Source organism: Bos javanicus, chromosome 4, assembly GCF_032452875.1.
Source record: "Bos javanicus breed banteng chromosome 4, ARS-OSU_banteng_1.0, whole genome shotgun sequence".
Taxonomy (NCBI): domain Eukaryota; kingdom Metazoa; phylum Chordata; class Mammalia; order Artiodactyla; family Bovidae; genus Bos; species Bos javanicus.
The window spans coordinates 56,663,354-56,682,278 of NC_083871.1; the positions used below are offsets into that span (position 1 = coordinate 56,663,354).

The 18,925-nt window shown below is 38.9% G+C and overlaps 1 protein-coding gene across 1 annotated transcript in view; it reads right to left on the bottom strand.

Moving 5' to 3' along the window:
* Positions 1–4,753: 4,753 nt before the first annotated feature.
* ZNF277 (zinc finger protein 277) overlaps positions 4,754–18,925 on the bottom strand; it is a 134,718-nt gene continuing 120,546 nt past the window's right edge. The window contains exons 8-12 of the mRNA XM_061414097.1: positions 12,175–12,242; positions 9,736–9,832; positions 8,117–8,159; positions 6,551–6,725; positions 4,754–5,112 (exon numbers count right to left, since the gene is read on the bottom strand). Coding sequence (XP_061270081.1) covers positions 4,926–5,112; positions 6,551–6,725; positions 8,117–8,159; positions 9,736–9,832; positions 12,175–12,242 — 570 coding nt within the window. The 3' untranslated portion in view covers positions 4,754–4,925. The remainder of the gene's footprint in view (positions 5,113–6,550; positions 6,726–8,116; positions 8,160–9,735; positions 9,833–12,174; positions 12,243–18,925) is intronic.

The following is an 18,925-nucleotide window of genomic DNA, read 5'->3' on the forward strand; positions in this document are numbered from 1 at the left end:
TAAAGAGTGGGCTCAAAATACTCAGTCAAACATGTTGTAAAACAGTTGCGCTGTCACACAGGCTTTTTGTTCCATTTACAGAGCACAGGTAGAGTAGACTTTGCATAATTCTTAAGAACCCCACAATTTTCAGAATGGTAAATGTGCATCGGCTTCAACTTAAAGTCACCTGATGCATTAGCCCAAACAGGAGAGTCAGTTTGTTCTTTGAAGGCTTGAAGCCAGGCATTGACATCTGTCCTCCAGCTATGAAAGTCCTGGATGCCATCTTCTTCCAATAGAAGGCTGCTCTGCCTACACTCAAATCTGTTGTTTGGAATAGTCACCTTGGTAAATTATCTTAGCTAGATCTTCTGGATACCTTGCAGCAGCCTCTACATCAGCACTCGCTGCTTCACCTTGCACCTTGATGTGATGAAGATGGCTTCTTTCTTTAAACTTCATCAACCACCCTCTGGCAGTTTCAAACTTCTCATCTGCACGTTCCTCTCTTCTCTCAAGTTTTCAGAGAACTGAAGAGAGTTAGGGCCTTGATGTGGATCAGGCTTTAGCTTCACGGAATATTGTGGCTTGTTTGATCTTCTATCCAGACCATTAAAGTTTTCCGTGTATCAGCAGTAAGGCTGTTTTGCCTTATCATGTGTTCACTGGAGTAGCACTTTTCATCTCCTTCGAGAACTTTTCCTTTGTGGTCACGATTTGGCTGTTTGGCAGGCCTAGCTTTTCTATTTCACCTTCCAAAGTGCCTTCCTCACTAAGCTTAATAATTTCTAGTTTTTGATTTAAAGTGAGAGACATGTGACTCTTACTTGAACACTTAGAGGCCACTAGAGGGCTACTCATTGGCCTATGTTCAACACTGTGTAAAAGGGAATAGGGAGGCCTGAAGAGAGAGAGAGATGGGCTGTTTTGGTGTGCTCATGGCATCCCAAAACAATGACAACAGAAACATCAAAGGTCAATGATCACAGATCACCATAACAAGTACAATAATAATGAAAAAGTTTGAAATACTGTGAGCATTACCAAAATGGGAGAGACATGAAGTGAGCAAATGCTGTTGGACAAATGGAGCTGATAAACTTGATTGATGCAGGACTGCCATGAACATCAATTTGTAGAAAATGCAGTATTTGATAAATGCAATAAATGAAGTCACTCAGTCGTGTCGGACACTTTGCAACCCCATGGACTGTAGCCTACCAGGCTCCTCCATCCATAGGATTCTCCAGGCAAGAATACTGGAGTGGGTTGCCATTTCCTTCTCCAGGGGATCTTCCCAATCCAGGGATCGAACCCAGGTCTTCTGCATCATAGGCAGACACTTTACTGTCTGAGCCATCAGAGAAGTCTAATATAGCAAAATACAATAGAACAAGGATGCTTATACCCTGTATTGCAAGAGAGGCTGAGAAATGCAGTCTTCATTCTAGGCAGCCATGTACCCAACCAAACATTACTATTATTGTGAAGTGAAAAAGAAAGTGAAAGTCACTTAGTTGTGTCTGACTCTGTGTCCCTGCAGCTTGCCAGGCTCCTTTGTCCACATAGCTTAGTTGTGTCCAACTCTTTCCAACTCTGTAGCTCACCAGGCTCCTCTGTGCACAGAATTCTCCAGGCAAGCAAGCATACTGGAGTGGGTTGCCATTCACTTTTCCAGGAGATCTTACTTGGATCTAACCGGGATCAAACCCAGGTCTCCCTCATTGCAGATAAGATTGTTTACCATCTGAGCTACCAGGGAAGTATTATGACTATAAATAAATAAATACTAGAAGGAACTGGAATACCAGACTAAGAGCAGTGGTAAGGACACATACCTCTGGCAAGCCTCCTCAGCACACCAGAACTTCTCCTGCTTTTGACTGGTCCAGGCCTCCAGCAGTATTCCTCTCTGCTCTGCCTTTTCCAGCAATAGTGGATATGTCCTAGCGCTTGATTTCCTCACTACAGCTTTCTAGGAGGAACAGCTGGGTTTGTCACAGTATAACTTATTTCTTAAATTGATCCCTTTCCTTCCCTAATACATATAGGCTAATAGTATTTGTTGGATCTGATGCTTCCCTTTTATTTTTTAGAAAACTTAAGTCTCCTTTCTGGCCCAGACAGTGTTACCTTTCTCACCTAGATTTTGTCTAATGGAGTCTTCTGTTCTGAGAGATAAGTTACTAGATTCTGGTCTGCTCAAAGGCAATCATTGTTCAAAAAAACCTTGGGCACTCTCACTTTTCCAAGTTAGATATTCAGCATGGATTTTTTGACTGGGCTAATGCCAATTCAGGGTTGTATTTCATTTATCATTGTCCTGGTCACTCTCTCCTACTATGTTTCACCTTTCTTGTTGCCTTCATTTAGAGTCTTCATTCTCAAAATTTCTCAGGTGTGCTCCCTCTGGGCACAGGCAGCACTAACGCCATGTATAATTATAGTGACATCTGGAAACTCCTTTAATAATCCCATGAATAGTTTACTTGCATTGGCCTGCTGTTCTCCTCTCAAATGGTCCAGACGTTCAGGCACATTTGGCACCACTGTCCAGTCTGAAGGCACTGTTCCCTAGGGGTTCTTTCCAAGGATGCTCTGCGTAGCTCTAAGAGAGCACTCTGCCCAGTAGTGGCCTATATCTGTGCTCCGTGCTCCCTCTGGGACAGTTGGTACAGTTCACTGAGACTTTGCTTATATTCTTATTCAATTTCCTTGAAACTAAGTTAATTATTTCTGTCCTTATGTTCCAGATGGTCCCACCAAATATCTACCAATTTAAGAAATAACCTCTTAAATGAATGAAACTTCAAGTACAGTAAAGTGTCCCTTCAAGTACAGGACAGACATTGAAGGTCTGTCCTTCAATTTCACTTTTCTGTTAATATCTATTGAATCTGTTCTGTAAGATCTCAACTTTATCTCCAAAAAAGGTTTCTCCTTCTAAAGCCAAATTATCCTTCATTTATTTGTTCTCATCCTGTCATTGTTCCTGTCCTGAGACTGAAGCACATTCTAGGAACACTCCAGACATTCCTTGATTTCCCAAACAAATCTGGTTTCTAGAGACCCAAGTTTCCAGGCACAGGATAATTACCTTCTTGACCTTTTTTTCTTTTCTAAAAGATTTATTTATGAATTCTGTGGCTGTGCTGGGTCTTTGCTGCTGCGTGCGGGCTTTCTCTAGTTGTGGCGAGTCGGGGCTCTTCTTTATCGTGGTGCACGGGCTTCTCACTGCAGTGGCTTCTCTTGTTTCCGAGCACAGGTTCTAGGCGCTCTTGCTTAAGTAGCTGCAGGACGTGGGCTCAGTGGATGCAATTTGCAGGCTCTAGAGTGCAGGCTCAGTAGTTGCGGCCCATGGGCTTAGTTGTTCCACTGCACGTGGGACCTTCCGGGACCAGGGATTGAACTGGTGTCCCTTGCATTACATGGAGAATTCTTAACCACTGGACCACCAGAGAACCCTGACTTTTGTTTTATTTAAAACAACCCGTGTCTTTAACTTAGATAGTTTTTTCGTTCAATAAGGGCTCCTATTTATTGTTTGCTGATTTTCAATGAAAAGCCTTGTTATGGGTGCCTGCACGGGGCCTTGGCCAGAGTTCATATAATTTACAATTCTAGTCAACTTTGGATCACATGGTGGGAGATTAGTCTTGAGATTCTGCACAGGTCATACCATACAACTTCAAGATTAGTCTTGGGGGAATGCCTACATAAGTTGGCATTAATAACTGAAAACTAGAACTTCAGCATGGAGACACAGATGTAGAGAATGGACTCGTAGACACAGTGGGGGAAGGAGAGGGTGGGAAAACGGAAAAAGTAGCACTGACATATTATACACGATCATGTGTAAAATGGATAGCTGGTAGGAAGCTGCTATCAGTTTGGCGCTCTGTGATGGACTAGAGGGGTGGGGGAAGGGGAGGAGGCTCATGAGAGAGGGGGTATATGTATAATTATGGCTGATTTGAGTTGCTGTATGGTAAAAACCAACACAATATTGTAAAGCAATTTTCCTCCAATTAAAAAATAAATTAAAAAAGAAAACTAGAACTTCAGACTCCAGTGCTCTCGAGCACCCACGCTGTAAAGAACCCACTGGTAAAGAAATGATAGAATTAGAAAATCACCATTTTGCAAGCCTTAAAAAAATATTCTAGATAATATATATCAATGGACACTAAAATGGTTTGATGGTGAACTTTATAATGGTGCATCAGACTGACGGCACTAGATGCAGGAGACTAAACACACTTTTCAACTAGGGACAATGGAAAACATACGATATTAGGAAGTCATTGTTAACTTTATTTAAATGTTATAATGGTATTGTGGTCATGTTTATAAAAAAAATGATACTTATCTGTTAGGGAAAGTGAAGTTGTCTTGAAGTCCATTTTTAAGGAGTTTCAGTTTAGTAACTCTAAGTGGAAAGCAATAATAATAATATAGTCAGATCTTGATTATTCCAAAATAGTGTCCAGCGTGTGCATTATCCAGGACTTTGCCCACTGTTCCTCCCTTCTGTGGCTCCTCTGCTGGTCACTACATTTACAGCTGACCCAGTGTAGTACGGAAAGTACACATCTGTCAAATTTTGTGACTTGTTGGATGAAGAAAGTCTGTGGGGAAGAGACTGAAACTACTGGTTGAAATCAGGTGTATAAATAATTGGAACATTTCATTTCTTTTTGATTTATATGTCTTCCTTGTTATAGATAAATATGAGTTACAATGATTACATAATAAAACTTTAGAGCCCAAATACAAAAAGCCTTCATTTTATTTAGTTTCTACTTTACTTGTGGAAAAAAATCATTTTTTAAAAGTTTTATTTTACCAAGGACTAATCCTTTGCTGACATTCAACTTTAAAGTATTCTTTCGTGTCTGTCTCACAGGAGAAAACATGAAACATTGCTTCTGTGGCAGTTTCTTCTAGTTTTTCAAGGACTCATGTAGTAGCAACTGGTTCAAAATACTGCTTTGTTTCAAAGCATGCAGTTTAGATGTATCTTCACTAATGATGGCAATATTTCCATTTTGTTCCTGAGCTGTCAGGTCACTTTCACTGTCAGACAGTGTACACAGCAGAGTGTCATTTTCATAAGTTGGAAAGTAATACCTGAAAACAACCACAAATAGACTGAATAACCAAAACTATAGATTATCTAGAAAATTTCTCAGCAGTTGAATGTACACATTACTATAATTTTGCTAAGTTTCTTTGCCAACAGTTTCAACTACATTTTGCAAAGGCTGTAAACGACAGAACTTCTGAATTAATTTTACTTTGACCTTTATTGGCTGACATCAGTCTTACTAGTATCTTTGTTAGCTGGCATTTCAGCCTTTGCTTGATATTTAACATAACAAGATACTATCTTAAAAGGCAGCCTACTCTACTATCAGGCAGCTCTAGCTATCAATTTAATACCTCCTTGTATAAAGCTAAAAACGACATTCCTCTCATTTCTATTCAAAGGTTTCAGTTCTGCCCTAGGGATAGCAAAGTTCAAACACAGTTACTCTTTCACACACTACTCCTTCAAATATCCAATAAAAACAACTGTTTCCATGTGTGGAGTCCCCCCTCTTCCCCCAATCTAATCATCACTATTTTCTTCATTATAAATTAAAAAAATTAAAAACATCTATAGAATTTTAAGTCTATTACTCTGGTTCCTTCTCAGGACACACTCTGGAGTTAGTTCTGAAATATAAAGGTTTTGACTTGTATAAGAAGAATTATAGGAACTGGGTCTCAGGTTAGTCCAGGGCTGACTCTGCCTCTCATAAATCTGGAATTTTCTAAAGAGGAAAAACTAGAGCTTTTTGCCTAGACTCCTGGGGGGCTCTGATTTAACATTCCCTGAGAATAGAGGAATCTCTCTGGAGCTGGAACCCACAACCTCCCAGAGGTTCCCTCAACTGAGATTATCCAGAGTGATTAGAGAACTGTCTCAGAAGGTGAGACTGGCAAAGGATACCTGGGAGTCTGAGACCATCTCAACAGGTACATACTAGAAGAACAAATGCTTGATGTTTTTAACAGCACCAGGATGCAAAACATGCATCAAAAGCCCTAGTAGTGGTATACTGTATGACACAGTACTTTTATGTTTAGGAGTTTATCTAAATGAAATAATTATGTAAGTGTGCAAAAATGTAGGCATATGCATCTATTTAGAAGAGCAAAACATAAAAATCCTAAACATCTAGCAAATATCCATACAATGGAATATTTGGCAACCATTAAAAATGATGCAATAGATGTGTAGTGGATATAGAAGATGCTTTTAAATACTTTATTAACAAAATATACCTTAAAAATATATATTTCTATATCTATCTATTGCTATCCATATCACTACACCATAAAATTTGAAGTAGTTGATTATATCTGTAACAGGGAGATTATTTTAAAACCAAGGTTTTTGAAGATTTTTACTTTTTACAATAGGCTTGCACTTATCTTTTATTTAAGTTTAAAGGAATTAAATAAATGGATGAGATAATGGAGAAGGAGCAAAGAAATGTATGTCTGGTTGAGCAGAACTCACTGTGGTTGATCCCATATCTGTTTTTCAGGAAGCAGCGCAGTATGTTTTGCTTCTTGCATATGAGTCCTTAAGTCTGCTTTGGACCTGAACTTCTCCTGGCAGCCATAGCATCTACACTGGTGAATCTGCCTCCGAATGAAATTGACCAATTTCACTTGCTGATAGAAATTTAATCCTGAAAATGATAGTATACAGAATCATCAGACAACTGGTCAGACCCATTTTTACACTGTTGCAATTTTTTTTTTTTTTAAAGAACCACTTCTCTTTATTAACCAACCTGAAGAGGCAGTGCAGATTTAAAGCATAGACAGAAAATAATAACAGCTAGTACTTATATAGTGCTTATGTACCAGGCACTGCTCTAATCACTTTTCATGCATTAATACATTTAATCTCCACAACACCCTACCACATAGGTGTTACCGTATCCACATTATACATCAGGAAGCTGTCCAAGGCTGCATAGCCAGTAAGTGGTAGAGCCAGGATGTGACACCAGGCTGTTCGCTCCACAGCCCATGTTCTTGACTATTAACCTATTACATACACATATACATGTGTATAAGAGCAATAAAGTAAAGTAACACTTTCAAGAGTCTAGGAAAGTAGCTGGTGAGTTGAGGGGTGGGCATTGAGCTTTTTCGGAGAAGGCAATGGCACCCCACTCCAGTACTCTTGCCTGGAAAATCTCATGGATGGAGGAGCCTGGTAGGCTGCAATCCATGGGGTCACTGAGGGTCAGACACGACAGAGCGACTTCACTTTCACTTTTCACTTTCCTGCACTGGAGAAGGAAATGGCAACCCACTCCAGTGTTCTTGCCTGGAGAATCCCAGGGACCAGGGAGCCTGGTGGGCTGCCATCTCTGGGGTTGCACAGAGTCAGACACGACTGAAGCAACTTAGCAGCAGCAGCATTGAGCTTTTTATGGTCTTGGATATATTAGCAAGTCAGTACTTTATGTCTTCATGACACTAATTTTTCTATCATGGTGATCTACTTGGGTACATCTATAATAAACACTCGAGCTACACTACCAAGCAAGGCAGTAGGTGTCTTTCATACACTATACATTCTCTATAACATTCTGCTGAGCCAAGGCCCAATGTCACACAGCTAGTAAGTGCTGGAGCTGGACTGTGAACTCCAGTCTGACTTCAAAATCCATGCTTTTTTCCACTAGCCCCCTACACTTTACAATAGAAATTAATCATTAACTTGTAAGCCCTCCTCCAGGGGATTTTCCGGACCCAGGGATCGAAGTCACGTCTCTTATGTCTCCTGCACCGATAAGCAGGTTCTTACCACTAGTGCCACCTGGGAAGCCCTGTTTTATTTGACATCATATATGTAGGGAAAAAACCTATAAATCAAAACCATATTTGAATATTATAGTTAAGACTGTGAATCACTGTTTCAGGCAGTCCCATTGAGACCATCTGTGGAGAGACACATTTTGGCTTGTACACTCTCCAATCACAACTGCAGAACACAGGCATCGTTCACGGGATAGTGTATGAAAAAAAGCAACATCATGGAAAACAATTTCCGAATCAAACTTACCAAGTTCTGACTTTATTTTGAGGAGATCAAATTCATGTGCATCCTAAAAAAAGGAATGAATGTATCTGTGAGCATATAAATTATTTAATCTTTCAGGATGGAAGTATAAACAGACGGCTTATTCACAGGAGTCTGAATACTGCAGAATTCAGTCTCAGTTCATCATCTGTTTTCAAAGTCTTCAAAATCTACATCTAATTGCTTTATAAAGCACAGTCCAAACAAGTCATGTCAATCAGTTAAAACATTTTAGTTGTTCACAGCTTGTATCTCCAGTTTTTATCATTTACTCTGTATGCACTCTGCAGTCTGACAAAAGGGTCCTCAGTCTCTAGGTAAATGTAGCCCTACTATACTCTGTGTCTGGAGTAGAATTATGACTATAGGTCCTTTGCTTCACAAGTAGATAGGTAATTTTAAATATTCTGCTTTTCCTTTTATACTGTCAAATATGGTGTTTAAACCTGCAAGTTTCTCCTCACTCATATCTTCCCACAAATTACATGTCTTTTGACTTTTACGACGCACAGGCTTATTTTTATTCTGTTCCATTTCTACAATCACCCAACTGGGTAAATGCTTCAACTTACAAGCTTACAGAGAATAAAGACCATCTAACTCTCTATGAAGGCATTCTGTGTAGCACCACAGGCAGGATAATTAAGAATTCCATGATATGTTATCACTGAAAGTGACTCAGCAGAGGTTGAGGACACCAGTCAAGGATCCTGCAAAGGGAATTCTTACACAGGATAGAGGGACTAAGGCACCTTTCAATTCAAAGAGACTAGGATATTATGAGATTAGGATATTTAAGACTGGAAAGTATACATACGTACTAGTGACAACCTGCTTCAGACAAAATGATTCTCCTTCCTCTTGAGTAAATGCCCATAGCCTTTTGAACACCTTCCAGGTCCTAGTTTTACTGAACTAAGAACAGTTTTTATGAATGAGAATGAAGGTGGGTCAAACAGGAGAGTCTGCTCCACTGCTTTAGAGCTGAGTGGGGGGGATGGGAGAGAGGGCATATCAGAATAATCCAGTAATATTTTTCTATTATACTCAACTCCCAATATAATAAAAGAATAGCATGCAGAAGAGAAAACACAAACTGGTAATGTCCTCAAATTTCTTCTCTTCAAATCCTGGTAACTGAGGGAGTTGTAAAACCACACCCTGTGCCCTGTCCACCTCCATCCCTCCCAAGGGCTCTGTAAAAGGCAACTTTCTCTTTTCCTGCTCTCCTTGTTCACCAGCACGGAAAGCACTGGGAAAAAGACTCAGAACCTGTCCACATCCCAGGTATTGTTAATTGTGGTTGCAGATCCTACAGGTTAAGGCAGAACTATCTCGTAAACATCTCAGAGGTGGGATGGCATCAGTGGTCTGTGAAATACCAAACTAACAGTTCACCCAGGTTCAGTGAACTCCGCTTAACTGCCCTTAGTTCTGCTTCTGTTTGATGGACCCTCCCTGACTTCCATTTTGCTTACAGAACTTTAAGGAAGGGGAAAATAATCAAGAGACAAAGGTATAAGATGATGAGGTTGCAGTAACCATCAACTTCTCCCTGTCAGAACAACAAAACAAATGTCAAATGAATCAAAGTATCTCACCTCCATGTGGACACATAATTTCTCAATTGTTTCTGCTTGCTTTTCACAAAATAGGCAGACAGCAGACACAGGGTGTTCTTCCCAATCAGACCAGTCACTGTGTTAAAAATAAAATGGCAAACATGGAGCTTCAAGGATATACAGAACAATGACCTGGTATTACTTTCTGCTCCCTAAGAAACTCTGCCAGTCTCTTTCAAATCTGGTATTTCTGTAAAGACTGTCATATTATATTATGACTTTTTGATACAGTTTTTGAAATTCAAAGTAGCACCATGAAATTAATATAAATAGCAAACAGGTGCTGCTCTATTTTCTTATATTTGCCTCTCTTTCTGAGCAGCTATTTCACTACAAAATCAGCACCATGTCTTTCTGAGACAGCCAGTTTTAATTTGCAGAGAAGACGTATCAGGAGACGGGATGCTCTCTCGTTAACTACAGCCACTAAGTGTGCATGCTGTGAGGTGCAGTCAGTGCCCAGAGTGTGTTTCTGCATGAAAAATGGTGTATTTTAAAAAGGCAACCTTGTATCTTTCATGTGGGAAATACAGATCATTTTAAATGGGGCAAGTGTTAAATTTGATGGCAGATATCAAAAAGAATACAGGGCCTTTTTACCACTTTCTCCCTTCCTTGCATTTATTTTTTGAGATACTGTCAACTTCTTGTCACTGCTAAACCAGGAGAAGCAAAATCCCAGGAGAGACAAAAGGCTGAACAGCTTTGAGTGAGAGGAAGATGAATAACGGGGAATCCTTTTAGGTTGAAAAGAATACTTCTCGAGCTTATAATTTCAAGCAAAGAAGCTGTGAATGTTTTAAGTTAGTCATCAATGGGATGAACACAGAACAAAGTTAACCTCAATTTAGTTGTTATGTTCTCTGTTCCAACAGTAAGAAGCATGGAGAGTTCAAATATCATATCAGTTTAAGGTCTAGGGATCAATGGACTAATGAGTAAAGAATTCTGGAGTATATTTTCTCTGAATATATATTACCTGTGTGCTCAATGATCAGCTGTAGTAGCAAAACACTATTTAGTTGGAATAACAGTTGTTTTAATTATATCAAACTTATTTTGATATTATCATTAATTTTTTTGAAGTATAGTCAATGGCACCCCACTCCAGTACTCTTGCCTGGAAAATCCCATGGATGGAGGAGCCTGGTAGGCTGCAGTCCATGGGGTCGCTGAGGGTCGGACACGACTGAGTGACTTCACTTTCACTTTTCACTTTCCTGCATTGGAGAAGGAAATGGCAACCCACTCCAGTGTTCTTGCCTGGAGAATCCCAGGGATGGTGGGGCCTGGTGGGCTGCCGTCTACGGGGTCACACAGAGTCGGACACGACTGAAGTGACAGCAGCAGCAGCATAGTTGATTTACAATGTTGTGTTAGTTTCAGGTATGTAGCAAAGTGATTCAGTTATATGTATATATTCAGTTATATATGTATATATTTGTGTGTATATATATATATAAAATCATTTTATAAGCATATATGTTTTTAATAAAATATTTGATAAAAAATCTGTTTTTTTTTAATCAGATTCTTTTCCATTAAAGGCTATTACAAGATATTGTCTACAATCTCCCATGTTATACAGTAGAACCTTGTTGTTTATCTATTTTGTATATGGAAGTGTATATCTATTAATAGCAAACTCCTAAATTTATCACCCCCTTTCCCTTTTAGTAAAGATAAATTTGTTTTCTATGTCTGTTAGTTTATTTTTATTTTGTAAATAAATTCATTTGTGTCATACCTTTAGATTCCACATATAAGTGATATCAAGTGATATCTGTTTTTCTCTGACTTACTTCATTTAGTATAATAATCTCTCCGTCCATCTATGTTGTTGCAAATGGCATATCATTATATCATTCTTTTTTATGATTGAGTAATATTCCACTGTTTGTATACCATATCTTCTCTATCCATTAATCTGTCCACGGACATTTTGGTTGCTTCCATCTTTTGGTTACTGTAAATAGTGCCGCTATGAACACTGGGGTACATGTATATTTTCAAATTAGAGTTTTCATCTTTTCCGGACATATGTGCATGAGGGGGATTGCTGGATCATATGCTAGCTCTACTTTTAGTTTTTTAGGAACCTACATAATGTTCTCCATAGTAGCTGTACCAATTTACATTCTCATCAAAAGTGTAGTAGGGTACCCTTTTCTCCACACTTTCTTCAGAGTTTATTATTTGCAGACTTTTTGATGATGGCCATTCTGACTGGTACGAAGTATCAAAAGTTATTTTTATTTCAAGGTTTGGCTATATTACATGAAAGGACGCATGGCTTACAGAAAGGGTTCTCTTTCTTTTTATTCTATCTTTTCAGAATGGTAACTTAAAATCAAAATAAATAACTATTTTCCTTCTCTTAAAATACTGTGACTAAGTACCATCAATAATAAGTCTTACTCTTCCTGATGCTCTAGCAACTCCCGATCATCTTCTAGTTGAACTTCTTCCCACGATTTTCCAAGTTCCTTTGAAGGAAGAACAGAGGGATTAGAGATAAAGAGGGGAGGTGAAGGGGGAAGAGGGGAGAGGAAAGAGAAAGTAGACACTGAACTCAAAACAAAACAAGACAGTACCTAAATGCAAATGGTTTTAAAACAATACAAGCAGAATACAGTAAAGCTGTTATTTCAGGGTAAGAAATGATACATTCTAACTCGAAGTTTAGGATTTAGGATATATCCTAAATGGTTAGGATTTCAGATATATCCTAAATCAAACATTTGAAAAGCATGTAATAATGTTTAATAACATTTTAATATGCTTTTCTTTTTTAGAGAAGCAGAGATAACCTTTCAGTCAGATTCTTTTCTGTTAAATGTAAATTAGCATTTCTCAGCCCTGGATGTACACAGGAATCTCTTAGGGATCTTTTAGAAAAACCACTAATATCTTTTGAGAGAGACTCTCCTAGCTGGACTCTGTTTCTATTTGAGGTTCTCAAAAGTCTATTTCCCAGACAGCAGCCACAGTGAACTTTCTACAGGGTACCTCGCTGTTTGTCTGACCCCTCCCAGGGATTCTCATACTCAAAACAAAATGCAGAGGTCTTCCCATGGCTTATAAGGCCTCTATGGTCTGCCAGGCTCCCTCTCTATCACTGTGTTCCAGCACTTTTTCTCGTGCTTAGCTGGCTCTGGTCAGACCACTCTTTGGTTCCTGCTTGAACACAGCAAGCCGACTTCCACCTGGTTACTTCTACACTTGTTGGCATCGTTCACCTCACATATCCTGATGTGGTTCCATCATCCTGAACGTTATCACTGCTTTTTCTGAACACTGTCTAAACACCCCTCTTTCAAGTTACTTTTTATTCTGCTAGGACGCTTTATTTTTCTTCAAAGCATTGATCATACCCTGAAATCATTTTGTGGATCTGTTTTCTTATTTTCTGTCTTCTGCACTAGAATGTCTATGAAGACATGGGTTTTGTTCACTGTTATATTTCCAGAGTCGGGCACACAGTGGGTACTAGAAATTATCTTTTTTATTTTATTTTATTTATTTTATTTTTAAAATTTTATTTTATTTTTAAACTTTACATAATTGTATTAGTTTTGCCAAATATCCGCAGTAGGCAGTGCGTCAGTCTTATAATCTGAAATTATCTTTTTGAGTTAAACTGTAACTGAAAACATCTAAAAAATGTGATGCCAATTCAGATCTTACTTCAAAAGTTTTGTGCATGTTGAGTAAATAGTTAATGTATAAAAATCACATGGTACCAGGTAATAGTTGGTACTCAAATATATACTCAAATCCCTTTTATCTCTTACAGTTCATGGAGGAGTTCCACTTTGCAGGGCTATGTCAGACAAATTTAGTCATAGTTTCAGCAAAACTTAATGCAGTGATGAGCAGGAATGCTTTCTTTTGGCCCAACCATGTCTCCTTTCTCCCTTGAGTCATTTCTTTCTTTCTCTTGGCCTTTCTTCTCTCTCTACTCAATCTTCCCACTGTGCCGTGCAAAAGCAGACACTGCATTAAAGAGGGATACAGAGAAATTACTGGGCACTTTTCCAAGCAGTTAAACCATGGTAACTGTCAAGTCCAGCCTCACCTGATATAATACAGATATCTCTGTTTTATATCCTTTATTTAGAAAAACATTACCAGAATTTACTCTCAGTTAGAAACATTTTCTTAAGGAAGGTAATCATTTAACTAAACACAAAGGACTACAAGAGCCATTACGATTTAGAGAAAAAGAACATCTATCATTCATCAACTTAATGAGAGGTTTTGCAGCTGTCATTATCTATCAGCTAAATGATGCATAAACTCAGACACACAGAGATTTACCATAACGTCATTAGAGACAGTTAATTTGGACTCCATAATGGACTTCCCAGAGTCGTCATGAAGTGTCTAAGCATCATTATGAACAATAAGAATGGCCTCACCATTGCCAACAGGATTCTTATTAGATGGAATTTTTGGTGATGAATTAAATCTTTTATGCATTGGTTGGTCTCTGTGGACACAGACTGAAGGCCACTGCTGCAAGATATTACTCAAGGATGGGTCATTTGGGGTATTACCATTCAACAATACAAGCAAATGTTACTTATCAATAAATGTTTTGAGCCCAAAATGATGAAAAATATCTTTCACTGTCAAACTTCCAAAGTCAAAGCATTACTTTACAGCTTTCTCAGTATTAAGCACAACACAGGGATTTATCTAGGCAATACAGCACTAACCATTTACCGCTTGAGAACAAAATGGAACTCTGTGTTCATTAGTATAATAGGAAACAAGTGATTTGAATGTGACTTTCCTAGAGTGCTCTGTCTTGGTACAGTTAAATGTATGATTTATTATAAGAACAAGACACAAAGAGAAAAAAAAATTTAGTCTCTGATTAAGACACTATGCCTACTAATGAATCATATCAGGAAAGAGAAGAACGCAAAAAAAAAAAACCAAACCAAAGTTGGGAAGGCATGTCAGTAAAGATGTTCAGAACACCTCCTCAAACCTCTGCATCAGATGGCTTATGATCAATGAGAGGGTGGGGAAAAAGGTCCCTTTCACCCAGCACCCTTTCATCCCTAAAACTCACAGACTTACATATGCTTACACACAAAAAAATCCATCAGAAACACATACAGTGTTTTAAATGTAAATAATTACAGTAGAGAGAATCATAACAAAACTGAAAAATAGGTTAACAGCATTCTTTTGTTGGGGCTTCCCTGATGGCTCAACAGTAAAGAATCTGTCTGCCAATGCAGGAGACGTGAGTTTGATCCCTGGGTTGGGAAGATCCCCTGGAGAAGGAAATGGCAATCCATCCCAGTATTCTTGCCTGGGAAATCCCATGGACAGAGAAGCCTGGTGGGCTACAGTCCATGGGGTCACAAAGAGTTGGACATGACTCAGCGACTAAACAACAACAATGTTTTGTTACAGATGGGTTTGTATATTTTAAAACTAAAAAAATTTAAATCAAAAAAATGATAATACCACTGCAAAAATACTTCCCTTTAGTAAAGCTCAGGCCTTGAGCCATGAGCACCTACAGAACATGTAGCTGAAGCCTTGAAGATGATGTCAAGCAGTCTGCTGCCCTCTGAGGCAAGAGTACTTGAACGTGAAACTGCCTGGGACCTTGTCCCTTCAGCTGTTCCCCCCCCAACCCCCAATCCATTGAACCTTTCTGTTTGTGAGAAAACAAAGCACAAACTCTAAGCAGATAATTTAGATTATGCAAAAGACCTTTAATATATTTTATTTGCAAGTCTATTAGTATTAAAAAACTGATATGAGTTATTAAACAGGCAAATTATTTCTCCCAAGAAAGAAGATGGAATCTATCAATTTGCTGAGCCCAAAAGGGACCCTTAACAGACTCTTTGTCCTGACCAGGGATCAGGACATCGTTTATTGATCTCCCACCTTTTATGACTCTCAGAGTGTATCTTGCCAGGAATACCCTGGATGCTTCCATTACTGCTGGTCTGAAAATTCTGTTCCGAAGTGGGACACTGTGGGTGCATGACTCAATTACCGCATAGATCTACTACAGGAGAGGTCAAAACATTAATTCTGTATACACCATTACAAAGTGTTGAAATTAATGTGCTTACACATCTGGTTCTCACACCAATCTCTAAGTTCCTTGAAAGTAGTAGCTGTTCTGCCATATTTTTCTTTCTGTTCCACCAGCATCTGGTACCTAGAAAGCACTCAAATGTTTATAGAATGTATGAAGTCAATGAAATTCCTTCTGAAAGAAAGAGGATGTGAGAAATGGATGTGCAGACACTAGCTACTAAACCAACAATTCAATCTTTTGCCCACATCCACGCACTCATATCAGCTTTTTCCCTCGGAGAAATAAATGATGAATGTCTCTCATTTCTGTTTTTCTTTTTTTCTTCCTTTTAATCCTTAAAAAAAAATAAAGCAGGAACTCTCTGGTGGTCTAGTGTTTAGGACTATGAGCTTCCACTGCTGAGGGCCTGGGTTTGATCCCTGGTTGGGGAACTAAGATTTTGCAAGCTGGGTAGCGCAGCCAAAAATTTATAAAATAACAATAAAAAATTGTCCTGCTCTTTAAAGTCCTTAAGAAAAAACAATGTATTTACTGTTTAATTAAACTTTTAGAATAGTTTAGTCTTGATAATAAGTATTTTCATTAATGAAGTCTAAAAGAAAACTAAAATGAAAAACCATTGGCCCTCATTTTTCTCTAACTATACACTATTAATATTTGGAACAGTTTTAAAAAATCTATTTAGCCTATATATTTTTTATACCTTGATTTATAATATTCCAAGAACACTGTTAAGATTGATACTTCTGATAAGCACTCCTCTAACTTAAGGCACTGGTACATCTTTAGAGATGTTATTAGCTTTTTCAATTCTTTCCAAAGCTAAGTTTATATCATTTCCAAGCTATGACAAATCTAGACAGTGTATTAGAAAGCAGAGACATCACTTTGCTGACAAAGGTCCATATAGTCAAAGCTATGGATTTTCCAGTGGTCATGAGAGTTGGACCACAAAGAAGGCTGAGTGTTGAAGAATTAATAATGATTTCAAACTGTGGTGCTGGAGAAGACTTTTGAGAGTCCCTTGGACAGCAAAGAGATCAAACCAGTCAATCCTAAAGGAAATCAACCCTGAATATTCATTGGAAGGACTGATGCTGAAGCTGAAACTCCAATACTTTGGCCACCTGATGCGAAGAGCTGACTCACTGGGAAAGACTCTGATGCTGGGAAAGATTGGGGGAAGGAGGATATGGGGATGACAAAGGATGAGATGGTTGGATGGCATCACTGACTAAATGGACATGAGTTTGAGCAAATTCTGGGAGATAGTGAAGGACCGGGAAGCCTGGCATGCTGCAGTCCATGGGGTCGCAAAGAGTCGGACACAACTGAGTGACTGAGCAACAACAACAAGGCATCATAACACTTTTTAAGTTTTTTAAAACAAATCTTTCCTATGGCTTCCCTGGAAGTTCAGTGGTTAGGACTCCAAGCTTTCATTGCCGAGGGTATGGGTTCAATCCTTGGTTGGGGAACTAAGATCCCATAAGCTGTGTAGTGTGGTCAAAGAAGGAAAAAAACAAACAAAACCAAAAACTCCAGAAACAAAACACTTTATTGTTGTTGGCCTCAATGGAAAAGCATAGAGAGCTAAGATGGCTAGGGTTGTGGGTTAGAGCCCTTAAGGAACTGATTAAAGTCAGCTTTACCTTGACCATGGGTCATCTTCTACTTTGGTATAAAAGATAATAGGCAAAGGGTGTGTATGTGTGTAGATCATTAAGAATTTATCACCATTAACTGACCAAATCCCCAAACCAACCCAAAGTATAAGAGGTGGGTACTGGTACTATTTCAATTATAAAAACTGAGGAAAAATGGAAGGAAACTGATGCAGAAAGCTTTAGCTATGTGACCCTGGGAAAATCATGCAACTTCTCTATGCTCTAGTTACCTAATCTATAAAAGAGGATAATGACAAAACCTGTGTCACAGGGGTGTGGTTAAGAGTAAATGACTTAATATAAATACCTAAGACAGTACCTGGCACATTCGTGCATGAGTGCTAAGTTGCTTCAGTCACATCCTACTCTTTGCGACCCTATGGGACTCAGCCCCCCAAGGCTCCTCTGTCAGTAGAATTCTCCAAGCAAGAATACTGGAGTGGGTTGCCAAGCCCTCCTCTAGGGGATTTTCCTGACCCCAGGACTGAACCTGGATGTCTTATGTCTCTTGCATTCGCAAGAGAGTTCTTTACCTGTTTACTAGCACCACCTGGGAAGCCTGTACCTGGCACATAGTAGGTACTAAAAAGCTGCTAATTAAAACCAAACCAGGGAGAATGGATATGTGTACATGACGTACGGCTGAGTCTCTTTGCTGTCCACCTGAAACTATGACAACATTGTTAACCAGTTATTCCCTAATACAAAATAAAAAGTTGAACGCCCCCAACCACCAAAAGCCTTAAAAAAAAATCTATCAATATTACCCTGAAGTGATTTAATTTTCATTTTATATGTTATTAAAGCCTTTACATTCTCTTGAAGTACTTCTTTCAAGCCACGATTCATCCCACATGAAATCTGGGCTCTCCGTGGGCAGTACAATCCGGCACACTCATCTAGAGCCAGCTGGTCCTCACGGATAATTCCAGTTTTCACAGTTGCACTATTTGATGCCCGTATTGAACTTTTCTAAAAGTGCCAGCAGAATCTGAGTGAGCAGTCTCTCTGAAGTCTCCTCTAAAAGATAAACACCTCCAGCTATATACAATGTTCTGCTAATCCTAAGATCTTGACTATTAGCTTAAAAGAGCCCCAGAAGAAAGTACATTAAATTGCTTCCACGGCTTCCTGCAGTAGCTGAATATTTCTTAGAGCTAACACTGAAGCCCATTCCCTATTGGATTGGGCTGGGCCCTGAAGTAGCGTTTGCTCTAGGAATTAATGACTGAGTGATTTCACGAGAAGACTGAAAGACTCAAAGGGTGCCTTTACCTTTAGTTAGTTGTAAAACATTTGTAGCAAACCACGGCAACCTTTCAGAGACAATCTTTAAACACATGCTAAACTTATTTCTCAAGGGGAATTTTAATATGCTAAGGATTAGTTAGAACAGGCAAAAATTTTATCCTAAAGCAGAGAC